The 17852-nt window shown below is 45.2% G+C and overlaps 1 protein-coding gene across 2 annotated transcripts in view; it reads left to right on the top strand.

The window, feature by feature from the left end:
• The window catches only part of GALNT14 (polypeptide N-acetylgalactosaminyltransferase 14), a 518272-nt gene that overhangs the window by 379068 nt on the left and 121352 nt on the right, over positions 1 to 17852 (top strand). For both annotated transcript variants that reach the window (XM_068232789.1, XM_068232790.1), the window contains exon 4: positions 2901 to 2968. In XM_068232789.1, coding sequence (XP_068088890.1) covers positions 2901 to 2968 — 68 coding nt within the window. The remainder of the gene's footprint in view (positions 1 to 2900; positions 2969 to 17852) is intronic.

The raw sequence follows: 17852 nt of genomic DNA, 5'->3' as shown, positions 1-17852 counted from the left end.
CGCCTAATTAGCTCCCCCTGATCATTTAAACGAGTCTCCCCATTGGGCTGCCGCAGCCATTTCTGTTATCTCCAGGAGACTGATAATGGCGTGTTTTGGAAAGAGCAGGTATTCAAAGCCCGGACACAAAAGGTTTCCTTATCGCCCGTGACTGTACACGATTATTTCCCTGCTTCGAAATTAAGGACAACTCAGCGTAGGGCTTATCACCGCGCTGTTCTACAGGAAGCGGATAAGGGAAATGGCCTATTTTAGCAGCCTTTCCGGCTTTGTGATTCAGGACAATTAATGTTTCACTTATCTTACGCGGAGGCTGTGAATAGGCAAAGTGAGAGTTATTTAACTCAAGCCGGGAAAATGAAATTGCAAATTGATTCTGCGGGAAAGCCAAGCAGTGAGAAACCAGAGGTCTTGCAGAAAATGTGTTGTCATGTTTTTTTGTTTTGTTTTGTTTTTTTGTTTATTCAGTTTAATATTATTATTATCGGCTTTTTGTATTTCTTTTTTTATTTTTGGATTCAGGAAATGTGAAATAAAAAATTTGATACAGGATTCCCTCATTTATTTAGACAAGCTTTATTGACACGTTTTTTGAAATAACACAATTTGAATGACAACTGAGGATAATATGCAAGAATGATCTCTTATCTGTGTTTTCCACCACATAAAAGTACTAAAAATAAGGTAGGAAAAGTAAGTTAGCTAGCAACAATTTATTTTAAATTATGAAAATGTACTGATAATTTGTAAGTGGCTGGATAGTGTAATGGTTAAGGGCTCTGCCTCTGACACAGGCGACCTGGGTTTGAATCTTGGCTCTGCCTGTTCAGTAAGCCAGGACTTATTCAGTAGGGGACCTTGGGCAAGACTCCCTAACACTGCTACTGCCTATAGCACGCGTCCTAGTGGCTGCAGCTCTGACGCTTTGAGTCCGCCAGGAGAAAAGCGCGATATAAATGTTCTGTGTTTGTTGTTGTTGTTTGTTGTAAGAAAAGTCAGAAAAATCAGTTCCAAAGTTTGAAATTAGTGTTGGGTGAACTTAGTACAGTGGGGTTTGCAGATGAACTTGATGGGGTAAACTTCTTGCGAGCGATTCGCTGGTTGACCGGTGAACCTGCGAGCTGGCTTTTATCAGAATCAGGTTTGGTCGACAGTGTCACATTCAGAATCGTTTTTGGTACTCCCTCAGCACTGGGCATAGTGCAAGTTTACATACAGTAAATAATGAACACAGAATACAGACATAATGATAATCAGTAATGCTAAGAGGTTTAGCTGTGAAAGAGGCTCCAGCTCAGAAGTAGGACTGCTTGGGGGAAGAAGGTGTTCCTGTGCCTGGAGGTTTTTGTGGGGATGGTTCTGAAGTGATGGCCTGAAGGAAGGTGGATGAAGAAACGACTGCCAGGGTGGTATGGATCATGCATGATCCGGTTGGCCCTGGTACTTAGCCTAAATGTGTGGAGGAGGTCCAGCGGTGGTAGGGGTGTCCCAATAATCCTTTTCGCAGCGTTGATCACCTTTTGGAGTTTGTACTTCTAGCTAGCAGTTGTGCCTGCATACCAGACGATAATAGAGAAGCAAGAGGATAGACTCAATGGTGGTAGTGTAGAAATTGGTCAGCAGCTCCTGCGACATACTAAACTTCCTCAGCTGTTTCAGGAAGAACAACAAAAACAGCTGAGCTTTCTTTTGGCATTTGGTGATGGTTGTACCGAGGAATTGAACATTTGGTACTCTGGTGACTTGAGTGCCTTTAATGAGGACTGGTTTCCAAATCTACAAATCCCAGCTCAAACATGGGTTTGCACACCGAACCGCACCAGCCCGCTCACCTTTTCCTTCCTTAACCAAATCCTGTTTTACCGTCTGCCCGACTTGTCCGCCAAAACCTCTTCCAGTGTCACGCTGACTTCACTACCCCCAGACCACGGAGAGCTGGATGGGTCATCTGAATGCTTCAGGAATGGTGACAAAATGTGGCACCCAAAAAGGCGACGGAGGTAGCTTGGACATTCAGAATAATAAGCCTGTGGAAGTGGGAAAGATGAGTTTGCAGTGGGGGGATCATAAAGTTGAATGGCACAGACGTCACGTGGTGCGTTTCAGCAGTCAAACAGCACACCCCATATTGAGTATTTCAGGGGTTCTTGACCCCACAAATCCCAAATCAAAAGCAGGTGTTTGATCCCTCACCAAACTGCCTTCACTATCATGCTCCTCAGTGGCGTAACTACAATTTATGGAACCCCCATAAAAGCTTTCATGCCCCCCCCCAATACTCACACCCCTTCCCTTGTCTTCCCTTGGTGCCCGTCACGGCCTTGTGGTCCATCTCACAAGGGTCATAAAACAAGTGTAGCAATCATGATCTTCACACCCATAACAAGTGCAGCCACAAAAACACAGGTCTGAAGTATAGTCCCCTGAGGAAGGGAAGATTAGAAGTTGGGGCCTCCCAAAGCTCTGGGCCCCTCTGCAATCGCAGGGGCAGCTCCCCTCTAGTTATGCCTCTGATGTTCCTCAAAAGATTTGGCAGAGTAAGCCTTTCATCTCAGACCTTGTCACAAACCTTTTTTTTTATTTCCTGTAGGGAAATTTCTCTGAGCCCTAATTGGCTGCAGATTGTGTCCTTATTTGACATAAAAATTGACTGCACATTTGTCCATTTAGCTCCGCTTACATCTGCTGGAATTGGCGTTAAGCGACCAGATGCTTTTCTGGGATCCGCCAGACTTTCACAGTCCATAACCCAGCGGCCGGCAGCAGTGAATGTATCTTTAGCCGGGCGTGTTTGAGTAGAAGTTGTGGTAATGCGCGGGTGGACAGTGTGTGTTGCTGATACATGATGCTGGTATAAAATAACCACTGATGTTGTGTTTTCTCTTTCCTTGTCCTTGCAGTGTGCTGAACAGAACACCTATGCATCTTATCTATGAAATTATACTCGTGGATGATTTCAGCGATAATTGTGAGTTCAACAATCTAACTGCATTTCCTTTTCTCTTTCTTTTTTTTTTTAAACTTTATTAATATTTCAAAAACTTTATGAGTGTATACATGTAATATACATAAGGATATCTTATACGGCGGCATTTACCGTATTTGCCGCCGTATATGATGCTCTCGACCATAAGACGCACCCAGGTTTAGAAGGCAAAAACCAGGGGAAAAATATATAAACTAAACCTGGTGCATCCATGTTCCATAAGTACATGTTCTACCCCAAATGGGGTCCTCCTGGGTCCCCATGTCTCCCTCCTGTGTCCCCAATGTGTCCTCCTGTGTCCCCATGTCTCCCTCCTGTGTCCCCAATGTGTCCCTCTGTGACCCCATGTCTCCCTCCTGTGTCCTCAATGTTGTCCTCGTGTCCCCATGTCTCCCTCCTGTGTCCCCATGTCTCCCACGTGTCTTCTTGTATTCCACATGTGTCCCCCATGTCTCTCCCATGTGTCCTCATTTGTCCCCCATGTCTCCCTCCTGTGTCCCCATGTCTCCCTCATGTGTCTCCAATGTGTCCCCCTGTGACCCCATGTCTCCCTCCTGTGTCCCCATGTCTCCCTCCTGTGTCCCCATGTCTCCCACGTGTCTTCTTGTATTCCACATGTGTCCCCCATGTCTCTCCCATGTGTCCTCCTTTGTCCCCCATGTCTCCCTCCTGTGTCCCCATGTCTCCCTCCTGTGTCTCCAATGTGTCCCCCTGTGACCCCATGTCTCCCTCCTGTGTCCCCATGTCTCCCTCCTGTGTCCCCATGTCTCCCACGTGTCTTCTTGTATTCCACATGTGGCCCCCATGTCTCTCCCATGTGTCCTCCTTTGTCCCCCATTTGTCCTCCCGCGTTACCGTCAGACTTTCATGGCGACGCCGCTGCGGTGGAAGTAATGTCAAATGGATAAAGGAGAGGGTACACCGCTGCACTGCAGACTAATAGAGACAGTGCTGGACCCTAGGTTGCTCAGTCCAGATAAGATAAACAATAGAGATGGAGGGATCCGCAACAATGTCTCTAGAAAAAGCTCAAATTCTTTATTCAGGACGTATCCTCATATCAGTGGAAGCATAGCTGACATGTTTCGGGCCAAATTATGCCCTTAATCATAGCTAAAATCACAAACGGTCTCAAATGTTTTTAAATAGGTGTTGACCAACCGGGGTGGGGCACTGACCACTCCTACTAGAGGAGGAGTCGAAACAAATGTCAGCCTCCATACACACGGTGGTCAGCACCTGTACATGCATAAGTTGGTATCTAAAACCACACAAAATAAATTAAAGCAAGAAATTTAAAAACAAATACAGGAACAGCAAGTGGAAAATATGATCATATATAAAAGAAAACATCTGAGGACTCAAATGCACACTATAATACAACAGTGAAAAATAGTTAATATAGTTGCCAATACAATTATGCTGTCACTAAAGCCAAGTCCCACCTTGCGTTCAAACCTTTGGGGACTCTAGTTCCAAGACGGAATATCCATAGAGCCTCCCTTTTCCGAATAATTGATAGTAGGTCACCACCTCTCTTTGGTAGGAAGACCCTCTCAATAGCCTGGAATGCAAAACCGGACATGTCACCACCATGTACCTCCCGAAAATGCTTAGCTACATTAGAGATGTTCCTGGTGGACCAGGACGCTCCTAAATAATGTTCCGCTATCCTGGCTTTTAGAGGTCTGGTGGTGCATCCCACATATTGTAAAGAGCATGAAGTGCAGGTAACCAGATTGATAACATTTTTAACATTTTTAGTGTTACAGTTGATAAAATGTTTTAGAGGGGACTCATAACCGGTTGTAAGTGACCTAACCATTTGAGTATTGGTATGTACTATGCAGTAATGACATGTGGAGAGTGCACACCTATATGACCCTTTACTAGAGAGCCAAGTGGTGGTATCCCTGTTGGTGTTAAAAAGGCTAGGGGATAACATATTACCCAATGTACGGGCACGTCTACTAGCAAAGCTTACGCCTTGCTGTAAAAAAGGACGTATGTCACTGTCCCCTTCCAGGATGGGTAAAAACCTCTCAATAATACATTTTATGTCTCGAAACTCAGCACTATAGTTGATAACAAAAACAGGTCTTTCCATGGGTTTCACACTTGAAGCAGAACCACGTACTAGAAGTAATGTCAGTCGATGTTGGCAGGGGCGGGGCTGTGTGTATGCACGGAATGACGGGAATACGACAGGGGAAACCCGAGAATCCCAGTGATGTACTTCCTGTCTAGCAGGAAGTACGCCACTGGGCAAGGGGCATGCAGGGAGAGGCAGTGCTTTGCATATGAACCTGTCAGATAAGCACGCAAGTTTTCTTGAAAGCTTTAATTTAGGACTTCCCTACCTTACTACTGTATTCTTAAATAAACCCCCCTCCACTTCACAAAAATGTCTTACATACTCACCTACAGGAATCCTCAACTTTGAGACTTACATCAACTCTTCTCTTAGAATACTGCATTTCTCCCTCTAGCCCCCCCCCCCCCCCCCCCCAACTTTCCCCACTGATTTGATGCTGCTCCTTTCTGTGGTCTTAAATTCCTTTCTGCAGGCAGAATGGGGGAAAAGATGAGCAGTAGATTGCCTGCCCCTCCCACAATCTCCTGCGGCCAGGAACAAGTCACCAGTCCCATGAAGCTACACCTTCCCATTGTAGCCTTGTACCTCCCTCAGTGCAGAGAGCAGGAATGAGAGCTTGTTGGCTGTAATGGTGCAGTACAAGAAAAGGGATCATCCCAGAACTGACTACAGGAGGTGACGGTGATGACCATGGTGGACCTCCTTACAGAAGACCTTAGATCCTGTGCTAAAAGCTCCTGCATGATGTCATCATACAGTAGAGTCATGATTACTCACCACCCATGGGGATCGGTTGATGCCAGATAAGTGTGCTTCTGGTTGCTTGAGTCTCCATGTTAAACATAGGGCTAGCTAATACAGTACTATAACCCACTCTATATACATACCATGAACTCTGTATTAAATGTTAAAGTGTACCAGAGATGATATCAAATAAAAGTTTTATACATACCTGGGACTTCCTCCAGCCACATGCGCACGGATTGCTCCCACGCCACCGTCCTCTGCCTTCTCCTGCTCCAGTACCGTAACTTCGCCCAGTCTGCGCAAGAGAAGTACGCTCTCTCCGTATCTCTCCAGTGGCTGCCGGAGAGATACATAGTGAGCACACGTCTCTTGTGCAGACTGGCCGCGCCTGGCCAAAGTTATGGGACCCGGTACTGGCGATACAGAAGGCTGAGGATGGCGGTGTGGGAGCGATCAGGTATGTATAAAACTTTTATTTCATATCGTTTCTGGTTTCCTTTAAAATACAGTAATTGAAAATATATTAACCTTGGGGGGGGCTGTGGAACCCAGTTTTGACGCACAGCAGATCCCACGAAAAGCCCAAGAAGTTGGCCTTCACCACTGTGAGCACTGCTGGCGATTAGTTCTGGTTGGTTGAGACTGCTGGTTAGTTGCGTTCTGGATAACCAGGACTCTAGTGTATAAGGGCCCATTCACATCTATTGCGGGAGTGATTTTCCCGCGATTACGCGGAAAAATCACTGGACACTGCGGCGGTTTTGGAGCGATCGCAATTAGCGGTGCTATGCATGCTAAACGCGAACGATAATTGCGAACCGCCGGCAAACCGCTGCATGTAACACGTTTGCAGTTGACGCGGCAATGAGAACACTGTCATGTGTTACATGTTGTAGCGTTTTTGTAAAAACCGCTAGCGTTTTGCCTAGAGCGGGAATCACGCAATTTCCGCTCAAGTGAGAACGGGTCCTGAGTTTCAGGGAAATCCACTGCTTATCTAAATAGGTTATGGAGCTTGAGTTAGGAGTCCTTCATTTTGTTGGAGAGAAGGGCAAAACAAAATTTTACTGCCCATGGGCTTGAAGATTGACTTTTTGGTCTGCCGTGGTATGTGGGTCACACCAGATATATCTGGGTCATCCTCATAGTCACAGTGACACCATTACAAGAAAAAAACGAGGACACTTTGCCAAATGCAGCTTCTTCTATGAAGCCGTCAGTGTTCATCTGCTGCCGTAATGCCGTAACCTGATTGATTGCTCCCTCCACTGCTATATCAGACAAGGAAAATAATCTGTATGAGAATCGAGCATTTACTGCAAGCTCGCGCCTCCCTCCCCTTCCCTCCTCCCCTCCCTCCCTTCCTCCGATGGGCAATGTATCTCATAAACACCGCACAAGGAATATCGCTCATAATTAATTACCCCGCCGAGGATACAGCAAGAAAAATCCTGACAATTAGAAATGTTAACTACATTTAAGCTGTAAAAAATGGCAAGACGGCTTTGCAAAGTGCAACAATTGCTCATTGGAAAGGGAGATCCTGAAAAGAATGGATGAGTTTAATAACTTTTAATGTGTTCATTTAATACCCTTAAATTCTGAAAACGAAAAAGTCATGAGTTATTATTACGCCACTGTCTGGTTAATCGGCTTCATCTTCATCTCTCGGTGTCCCGCCGCCTCGCTCTCCTCTGCCTGCCTCTCTCTTCGTTTCTCCTTCTGTTTCCATACATTCCCTCCACTCCTCCTCCATCTCAATATCTCTTGCCCCCCTAGCTCTATTTCCCTGCCTCTCTCGCTATCCGTCTTCTTACACCTCTGAACCAGTCCTCCGACTGTCTACCCGAGATGGTTAAAGCTAATCCAAATATACAACATATTATAACTGTGCAGTAATTATATCTATTTATTATCTAAACAATGCTCACTATCACAGCTGCTGCACACTCTAATATGTTTCTGGCCACAAATAAGAGTAAATCCAATGGGTCAGAATTAACAAATTATAATGGATTCATGTTTAATTACAGAATTCATGTACACATATTAGATTAATCCACCTACTCATTAATCCCATCTCCATCCACCTGCCTGTATTCCAACTCTATCCATCTCTACATCCATTCCCTTCATCCATCTATCCCCTTCATCCAGTCATACATCCATTTAGCGATACATCCATTCATCTATTCATCCATCCATTTACCCATCCATCCATTCATCTCTCTATTCATTCATCCTTCCAGCAATTTATACTTCCATCCATCTGTACTCCTACTCTCCCATCCATCCGTACTTCCACTCATCCACCTATCAATCTGTACCCCAACCAATCCATTCATCAACCCACACCATTTGGTCCATCCTTTATCCATTGTTCATTCCGTTCGCCCATCCATTTATCCATCCATACTCATAATGTAAGGCCTGGCAGATCTCTCGCCTTCCTTCAGCCTCTATAACCCAATCTAATACCACGCTCTTCACCTATACACCAAGCCCCCGCATTAACGGGAGACCAGTACGCCTACCCGACTATGGTTAACCCGCAGGACTTCAGCATGCAAGGTATAGAGGCTGAGGCCAGGAAGACAGGAGTACTACCAGAGCCTACTAAGCTAGACAAATGTGGCTGTGTAACATCAGGTAATAGTGCGGGATGTATTTGTGGAGGAGACTACACAGATCACAGCAGGAGCAGTGGACTAGAGACAGGGAGCAAGATTGCTCAGAGCGACCGCAGCTCTGAGCTTCCGATAACCGCCACAATAAACGAGACACAATGGTTGCTCAGATCGACCGCAGCTCTGAGCTTCTGATATCCACAACACTGAAGAAGGCAAGGACAGACAAACACACAGACAGGAAGGAATGTTTGCCAATCTAATCGCTACCGCAGAAATAACAAACATTCACACAAACAAGACAGAACAAGGAGTGTAACTAATAGCAACCCCTGCTATACCTGGGTACTTCTGCGCAGTATAGGTGACTAGGCATAAGGGTGCATTCTTCTGTGAGCTAAAACCCTGGCTTTTAACTTAGCTGTAGGGATGACCGTTGTGCCTGGATGAGTGAATCTGTGAATGCATTTGTTTGAACATCTGCATGCGAGAGTGCGAAGGGTTAATAGATTTTTGCAATTTTTCCTGCTATAGTCACGTCCACAGGATCAGAACTAGCAGGATCGCTAGCCAATCACTACTGCAGTGATGGCTACATCCAGACTAGCAGGACTGGAAAGACTATGAAGTCCATAGGATCAGAAGTAGCAGGAGCACTAACCATTTACCACCGCAGTGATGGTTATGTCCGGACTAGTAGGACTGGAAGGACTCTGCTGTTTGCCCACACAGGAACAGCAACCATCCACAAGCAAGGCAAGGCCATTCACAATTGAAACATGGGACCCAGCGAACAGCTATGGCAAAGCTGAATGCTATGACAGGCAAGATTACAATGGAGAAAGAGGTTTTTATATAAACATCACCCAATGAGAGCAGGCATGCAAATTCCAACACAGCTGAATGGTAATCACTCAATCCTGTGTTACTCTGGTTGGAGGCTGCAGGCTGATTGCAGATGCATAGGACTCTCATTACAAATGCATACAACATTTTGCAGCAATATGCATGCAGGGAATTCAGCACTGTCTGGCTGCAGCTCAGCTGCAACAATTCATAGGTGAATTCATGACAGCATTTTGAGCTGCTTTGAACCGCAGAGTGATTGCAGATGGCTGGCAATGACACAGATATGCAACTGAATGCATGCAGAGAAATCAGAACTGCCTGGTTGCAGTTTCACTGAAACCAACAGGACATGCTACAAGAGAGATCCTGACACATATGTACATCCACCCCCCACCCACTTATCCATCTACTTACCCATCCTTCCTTCTGTCCATCACCCCATCTCTACTACCCTCCATCAATCCATGCATCCGCCCATTCCATTTTATCCATCCATACATATGCCCATCCAACCCACTTTTTTGTCTATCCACCCATCCTTCATCCTCACTTGTCTGACCATCCATCCACAGCTAGCTGTCCTTACATTTATCCATCCATCCCCACATGTAAATACATCCATCTATCTATCCACCCATCTCCACCTTTCCAAACATCCATCCATCTCTACTTGTCCATCCATGCTTCATATCACCCATCCCAGTGCTGGGCCGAAATTACGCATGAGCGTAATTACGCATCGTAATTCAATGTAAATTTACGCGTAAGCGCTACGCGTAACTTACGGTCTTACGCGTAATTATTTACACGTAAGGAGTTAAGTGGTATCATAATTACACTGTCTATTGCTAGGTATGCGTCATTTTACGAAGACTTACGCATAATTTTACGCGTAGTTACTAACGTAAAAACTCCCCTTTTCTAAGAGTAGCCAATCAGTCAACATCCTAAGCAACCGATAGTATCTTCTCCCGCCCTTCAGTATATAAGCGTACGTTTTGACGCATATGAATGATGTGTACGCAATAGCTGTCACATTGATGGCTATTGCGAACACATCGCCCGTATGCGTCAAAAAATACGCATTAATGGGTATTACGGCACTACGTGTAACATCGTAGTGTAAGCGCCTACATTACGGTATCCTTACGCGTAACTGTGTAAGTTAACGCGTAATTACAGTGATGAACCGTAGATAATTTCCTACGCCATAACCGTAATTGCGTAATGCGTAATAGCGTAAAATTAAGCGTAATGATCCGTAAACGTAGATTTTTCCATTACGACCAGCACTGACCCATCCATGCAAGACCAACTCAACTACTCATCCATCCTTCCTTCCCTCCCCCTTCTCACTGTTTCCTCCCATCTTTACTGAATTTATTGGTGAGGAGAGGGACTTACCGATCTACATGCTAGGAGGTTTGTCGAAAAACTCCAAGGAGTTCTGGTTCACCATGAGCTTTCTGGGTAGTCTGTAACATTGGGTGTTTCCTACTCCATAGAGCCACATTAATCCATGCCATGCAATGATGAGGATCAGCTAATCTGAAATGTGTGCATGTTGGATTATTATGGCTCTGTACAATTCACAACCTGACGCATCATTGCATTCCAGAGGTTCTGGAGGTGTGGGTTAGCTTACAGGGACAACAAAGGATGATTTGCATATTCAGCAGTGATGCATTGTGGGAGACATATGCTCACTCCAACCTGAATAATTGTAAATTCCTTCTGTTTCAGAGCCGTTTCACATAGATGCTTCGCAGGCATTTACTGCCAGCGTCTGGAACTCGACACTAAATGCTCCCATTCAAGTGAATGGGAGCGTTTGTAGCGGGCAGTGTGTACCATTTACCTGCATTTGCGCAAGCGCAAATTACCTTCTATTTTAAGAAGGCAAACTTTTGTTTTGCATTCTTCACAGTCTACATAAAACAGCGACTGCTGAACAAGTCCTTTTCATTGATGACTATCTTTCTCCATCACTCATGAAGGGATTCTCCCAGGACCTGCAAAGTTCCTGTACAGAGGACTATATTCCCCTTTCATCTTTCCAAGAGAATGTTGTGGCTTTATTTCAAATATTGTTCTTGATATCCAGGGGTTTACATTCGAGAACCAGCTGAAACTGAGGTTTATCAATAGATTGGGATGGGAGGACACTATTATTAGCAAACATCTGAAATGTTTTTTTGGAACCCTACGTCGGGCACCAAAATGCCATCTTCATGTCATTAGAAAGTTCAGAACTAAAAAGTGACTCTAAAGCAAACAGCATACATATGAATTGGCCTCTGGGACACATGGGCTCAGGATACAACCGGTATATGGCTTATCCTGCTGCTGCACAAGTTCCGGCGGCGTTATATACTATTCCCCCTCCAAGTCCACGTGGAAAGTGGGGAATAATGTAATTTGGCTTCCAGCTATTGCTGGAGGCTGAATTACAGTGCCTTAAAGTGAACCAGAGACGAAGCACCCTTGTGTATTTTACCATATATATCAGTAAGAACATTAGAGAAAACACTTACACTGCTCTCTGTTTCATCCTTACTGCTAAAAGTGTCTGTTATCAGCTGTGATAAGAATCCCGGACTGAGCATTCAGTCTGGCTTTGCAGGGAATAATTATAGCTGAGTCATTATAGCAGAGCCACATGGGGACAGGCTTGGGCTTGAAAAGACACCAGAGAAGACAGACTCAGCTATAATCTTTCCGTAGCAAAGCTAGACTGAGTGCTCAGTCGGGGATTCTTATCAGAGGTGATAACAGTCAGATTAAAGAGAGAACAATGAAACAAAGAGCAGATTAGGTGTTTACTGTCATGTTCCCACTGATTTATAAGGTAAAATACAAGAGGGTGCTTCATCTCTGGTTCTCTTTAAATGTAATGCCGCTATAACCGTAATTCCTATTACGGCCTATGGTGGCGCCGGCTGCGCCCAAGTCTCCTGCGCTGTAATTACAGCGTTCGAGCAAACAGGTCTTCTACAGATTGTGGTTTTCCTTCTTAGTCAATCCTAATGTCCTTATCAATATTCCCAAATATCTCCCAAACCAGGTCTTTCTTTGTCCATTAGTACTTCTGAGATGAAATGGGTGACATCTTACCAAGTGTGGTTGTGACAAACTTTTAAGGCCCTTCAATTAACTTTTTCTCCTAGGAGATAATTTTTTCATAGTTACATATTCATTTATTTGGGTTCAAAAAAAGACATACGTACATCGCATTCAAAAGGACATTTGGTGCCTTCTGTTTAAAATAACTTTTCAGTACTCTGCAATTGAAAAAGCACCAAACAGTAGGTAAAAAGGCATACATGTAAAAAAGGCTGCTGGAAAAATGGGGGCAGGGGTTTGCCACTAGTAGAATATCAGTATAATTACCAATATTCTACTACTTCATTGTAATAGTAAAATATCTGTATTCTTTACCGATATTTTGCTAATCTAACTGTACTTTCACACAGAACACTCCCCTGCTCTCTTTACCGATGCCAAACCCTTAATCATTGCTGTGGTGGTGCCTAACTCCTAATCACCCCGGTGGTGCCTAACCCAACCCTTAACCACCCCTCTGGTTATGCCAAACCCTTAATCTCCCCTCCGGTGATGCCTAACCCTTAATTCCCCTTCTGGTGGTACCTGCCCTTTAATTCCCCCTGATGGTGCTTAACCCTTAACCCCCCCCCCCCCCCCCCCCGTAGTGCCTAATTAATCACCCTCTGGTTGTTCCAAACCACCAATCACCACTCTGGTGGTGCCTATCCCTTAATTCTCCCTGGTAGTGCCTAAACCTTAATCTCCCCTCTCATAGTGCCTAAGTCTTAATCTCCCCTCTTGTGGTGCCTAACCCTTAAAGGAATACTGTACGGGGGTCGGGGGAAAATGAGTTGAACTTACCCGGGGCTTCTATTGGTCCCCCGCAGACATCCTGTGCTCGCGCAGCCACTCTCCAATGCTCCGGCCCCGCCTCCCGTTCACTTCTGGAATTTCAGACTTTAAAGTCTGAAAACCACTGCGCCTGCGTTGCCATGTCCTCGAACCCGCTGATGTCACCAGGAGCGTACTACGCAGGCCTAGTATGGTCTGCGCTCCTGGTGACATCAGCGGGAGCGAGGACACAGCAATGCAGGCACAGTGGTTTTCAGACTTTAAAGTCTGAAATTCTAGAAGTGAACCGGAGGCGGGGCCAGAGCATTGGGGAGTGGCTGCGCCAACACAGGAAGTCTGCAGGGGACTGTTAGAAGCCCCGGGTAAGTTCAACTCATTTTCCCCCCGACCCCCCTACAGTATCCCTTTAACCACCAACCTGCCACAAAATCATGATTAGCCACAAAAAAGTGACATTTAGACGCCCGAGGCCACCGATAAAATAGCAGGCGCTGGGGCTACCCGCTATGCAAATTGGGGCCGTAAAGGGTAGCCTTCGCGCCCGCCATTTTATCTGTAGCCTCAGGTGCAGAAACATTACTTTCTTGCGTCTAATTGTTGCCACAACATCGGGCTTCCAATTCTCACTTGATTACCGCTTATTAAATTCTTGTGACATTTCTAAATGAAATATTGCTATACACAGTGTTACTGTCAGTTGGATGTTTTTACTTTTTTGGAGTCTTTTCTTTGCATATGGTCAGGGAAGATTCTAGCTCACTAGGGGCCCAATCCAATTTTTTCCCCTAAGTTTTCTCCTTGGTGATATTTTCACACCTGACCAATGAACTGCCTTTTAAAGGACAACGGCAGCAAGAGGGATATGGAGGCTGCCATATTTATTTCCTTTTAAACAATGCAAATTGCCTACTTTTAGCCATAGCCCCTGAACAAGCATGCAGCAGATCAGGTGTTTCTGACATTATTGTCAGATCTGACAAGATTACCTGCCTTGTTTCTGGTGTGATTCAAACACTACTGCAGTCAAATAGACCAGCAGGGCTGCCAGGCAACTGGTATTGTTTAAAAGGAAATACATATGGCAGCCTCCATATTCTTCTCACTACAATTGTCCTTTAACCACTTCACCCTAACTGGATGAAAATTTTCGTCCAGTTAGGCTGCGCGCACTCCCGTGGGTCGCGCGTGCTCCCGCGGGCCCCCCCGTGCACGCTCCCGCCGCCGGCCGTTAGCCCAGCCATCAATGAAAGGGATTATAGATCCCTTTCATTGATCGCCTACCCCCCAGAGAAAAGCTCTTCAGACGCTGCGGCTTTTCTGAGCTCTGGTCTTCTTCCTGGGAGCGAGATCGATCGCTTCCAGGACTTTTTGACTGTAAATAGTAAAACTACACTCCAAACCACATTTTATTAAAGAAATACATTTTTACACATTTAAAATCCCCTGTTTACCTCCCACACCAAAAAATACCCACATACAAGTTTTAATAAAAAAATAAAAAATTACAATAATAAAAAAAAAAAAAAAACATAAATAGTTACCTAAGGGTCTGAACTTTTTAAATGTTCATGTCAAAGGAGTACCGTATATACTCGAGTATAAGCCGAGTTTTTGGGACCAAAAAAGTGTCCCAAAAGTGGGGGTCTCGGCTTATACTTGAGTCACTAACTGGAGTAGTGCTGGCTTTACCTCCCATGGAGCTGCATGCTGTGTATTACCCTTTTCGCTGTGTTAACTTTTGCTGCTCTACCTCCCCCCGCCTGCTGGAACTGTGATGTCTTAAATTATGCTGTCTCGCCATCTTCCCCCCGAGCTGCGTTTGGTGTGTGCCATCCCCCGCCGGAGCTGTGTGCGGTGCTGTCTGTGCCGGCATATGATTTCCTCCTTCCACGCTGTAGCTACGTGATCCGCTGTCACCCGCTGGACCTGTGTGCCATGTGGGAAGCTGTTTGTGCCCGGTATTTCTCTCCCTCCAGCTAAGTGTTCACCTGAATTCAGCCCCCTCCCCTTCCCCAGCCAGAGCGCTGTGAAACTGTATTACCGGGCATTTGAAGAGCCCTCACTCCAGGATTCATCTTCCTCTCGTCTGTCCGTCCGGGTCTGTATGTTTCCCTGCAGTGGCGCATAATGTGACTAGCCACTAAAGGGTGTCATACAGATGAGACGGACAGACGAGAGGAAGAAGAATCCTGGAGTGAGGGCTCTGCATATGCCCGTTGCCCGGTAATACAACTTCACACAGCTCTGGCTCCGGGGGAAGGGGGAGGGAGGGTACATGCAGCAGTGCACAGATGAGTACAGTGCTCTGGAGGGAGACAGCTGAATTCGTGGCTGAGGGGGGATTCATGCTGGCACAGACAGCTTTACACAGGTCCAGGGGGGGGACAGTCTGGTGATGAAAACACACGCAGCTGCGGAGGGGGGGGTTAACAACACAGCCGAAAATGCAATGCATGCAGCTCCAGCAGAGTGGGAGGGGGGCACAGCTGCACATGTCACACATGTTCACATGCAGGGGGGATGCAGGTTATTGAATTTTAAGGCTGAAAACAATCAACAAACTTTACTGAAAAAAACATGCAAAGTTCCAAGGACTGCTGTTTGCATTGTAGTTTTGATGAACAATGATAGACTTTCTGCAGACCTGTCACCTATTGGGTCATTAGTAATGACCAGAGATGGATTAAGATGTAATGGGGACTCGGGCATGGTAGCAGATGTAGTGTTTTTGGTCAGAGAAAAAGGCTGAGGGGCCCCTTAACACCCACTAGACCCCAGGTTGCCTGGTGGATCGTCCCTAGGAGGTCCTCAATAGGTGCCGCACTTCCTACCCTCGGCCTATACTCGGGTCAATCATTTTTCCCTGTTTTTTTAGGTAAAAGTTGGGGGGTCGGCTTATACTCGGGTCGGCTTATACTCGAGTATATACGGTATATCAATATGATTTATTAAATTATGGGCTTCTAAATAGTGATGGACGCAAATTGAAAAAATGCACCTTTATTTCCAAATTAAATATGGGCGCCATACATTATGATAGGGACATAATTTAAATGGTGTAATAAGCGGGAGAAATTGGTAAATAAAGTACTTAGGTTTTAATTATGGTAGCATGTATTAATTTCAAACTATAATGGCCAAAAACTGAGCAATAATTATTTTTTCCATTTCTTTCTTAATATTCCTGTTAAAATGAATTTAGAATAAATTAATTCTCAGCAAAAAGTATCACCCACAGAAAGCCTAATTGGTGGTGGAAAAAAATAAGATATAGATCAATTCATTGTGATGAGTAGTGATAAAGTTATTGGCAAATGAATGGGAGGTAAAAGTTGCTCAGATGTAAAAAAAATCTCAACCCTGTAGGCTGAAGTGGTTAAAACCTCCCTGGCGTTCTATTAAAATTGCCAGGGAGGCTGCGGGAGGGTTTTTTTTTTATTAAAAAAAAACTATTTCATGCAGCCAACTTTCAGGCCACTAGATGGCGCTCCGGAGGCGTTCTTTCGATCGCCTCCGGCGCCCAGAATAAACAAGGAAGGCTGCAATGAGCAGCCTTCCTTGTTTTGCTTATATCGTCGCCATAGCGACGAGCGGAGTGACGTCATGGACGTCAGCCGACGTCCTGACGTCAGCCGCCTCCGATCCAGCCCTTAGCGCTGGCCGGAACTATTTGTTCCGGCTGCGCAGGGCTCGGCGGCTGGGGGGACCCTCTTTCGCCGCTGCTCGCGGCGGCGATCAGGCAGCACACGCGGCTGGCAAAGTGCCGGCTGCGTGTGCTGCTTTTTATTTCATAAAAATCGGCCCAGCAGGGCCTGAGCGGCGACCTCCGGCGGTAATGGACGGATATACTCGTCCATACCGTCAAGGAGGATATTAAAGTGGACCCAAATTAAAAATACAAGATTTCAGAAATAAAATCTATTTTCTAAATTATAATAATAAATAGCAGCCTTTTTTCAGCTGCATGATGACAAATATAAAATATTTTACATTTATTGGAGGAACCCCTCCCTACCTTTCAAATTGCCGCGATTTTTCCGGCAAACTGGTGGAGTAGATGGTGTCCAGCAATGGAGGAATTGCTAATGGCTGCCACCTGTATAGCCCTAGCTATGAAAAGAGACGAATGAAAAGCATGCACTGAAATGCTCATAGGCTTGAAGGAGTGTTTATTTATCTTTGTATGTGTCAGAGTGGTGCAACTAAATATTTTTAATTAAAAAAAATGTTTGGTTTGGGTCCGCTTAAAGCCACCAGCAAGCATGAATAACTATGCAGTACTTTTTCACCTCCTTTTTGGTACTTTTTCAAATGCAGAGTGCTGAAAAGTTATTTCAAACAGAAATGAAAAAAAATTATCTCCTAGGAGAAGATCAACCATGTCCTACCATATTATTATTATTATTATATAGCCCTGACACTTTCTGCAGCACTTTACAGAGCACATAGTCACGTCACTGACTGTCCTCAGAGTAGCTTACATTCTAATCCCTACCATAGTCATAGTCTAATGTCCCTGTCTTGGTTTAGGAACTTTATTTTTTTTGTTTGATGGGGGGGGGGGGGGGGCGATGGGCTAATTCACTCATCAGTACGATTTTGGTAAGTGGGGAGAAAGTGGAATGGCCGTAGGAAACTTTCACAAACAGAA

Source organism: Hyperolius riggenbachi, chromosome 4 (genome assembly GCF_040937935.1).
Source record: "Hyperolius riggenbachi isolate aHypRig1 chromosome 4, aHypRig1.pri, whole genome shotgun sequence".
NCBI classification, from domain to species: domain Eukaryota; kingdom Metazoa; phylum Chordata; class Amphibia; order Anura; family Hyperoliidae; genus Hyperolius; species Hyperolius riggenbachi.
Note: the sequence above shows the minus strand (reverse complement) of the source record. Positions and strands in the feature narration are given on the sequence as shown.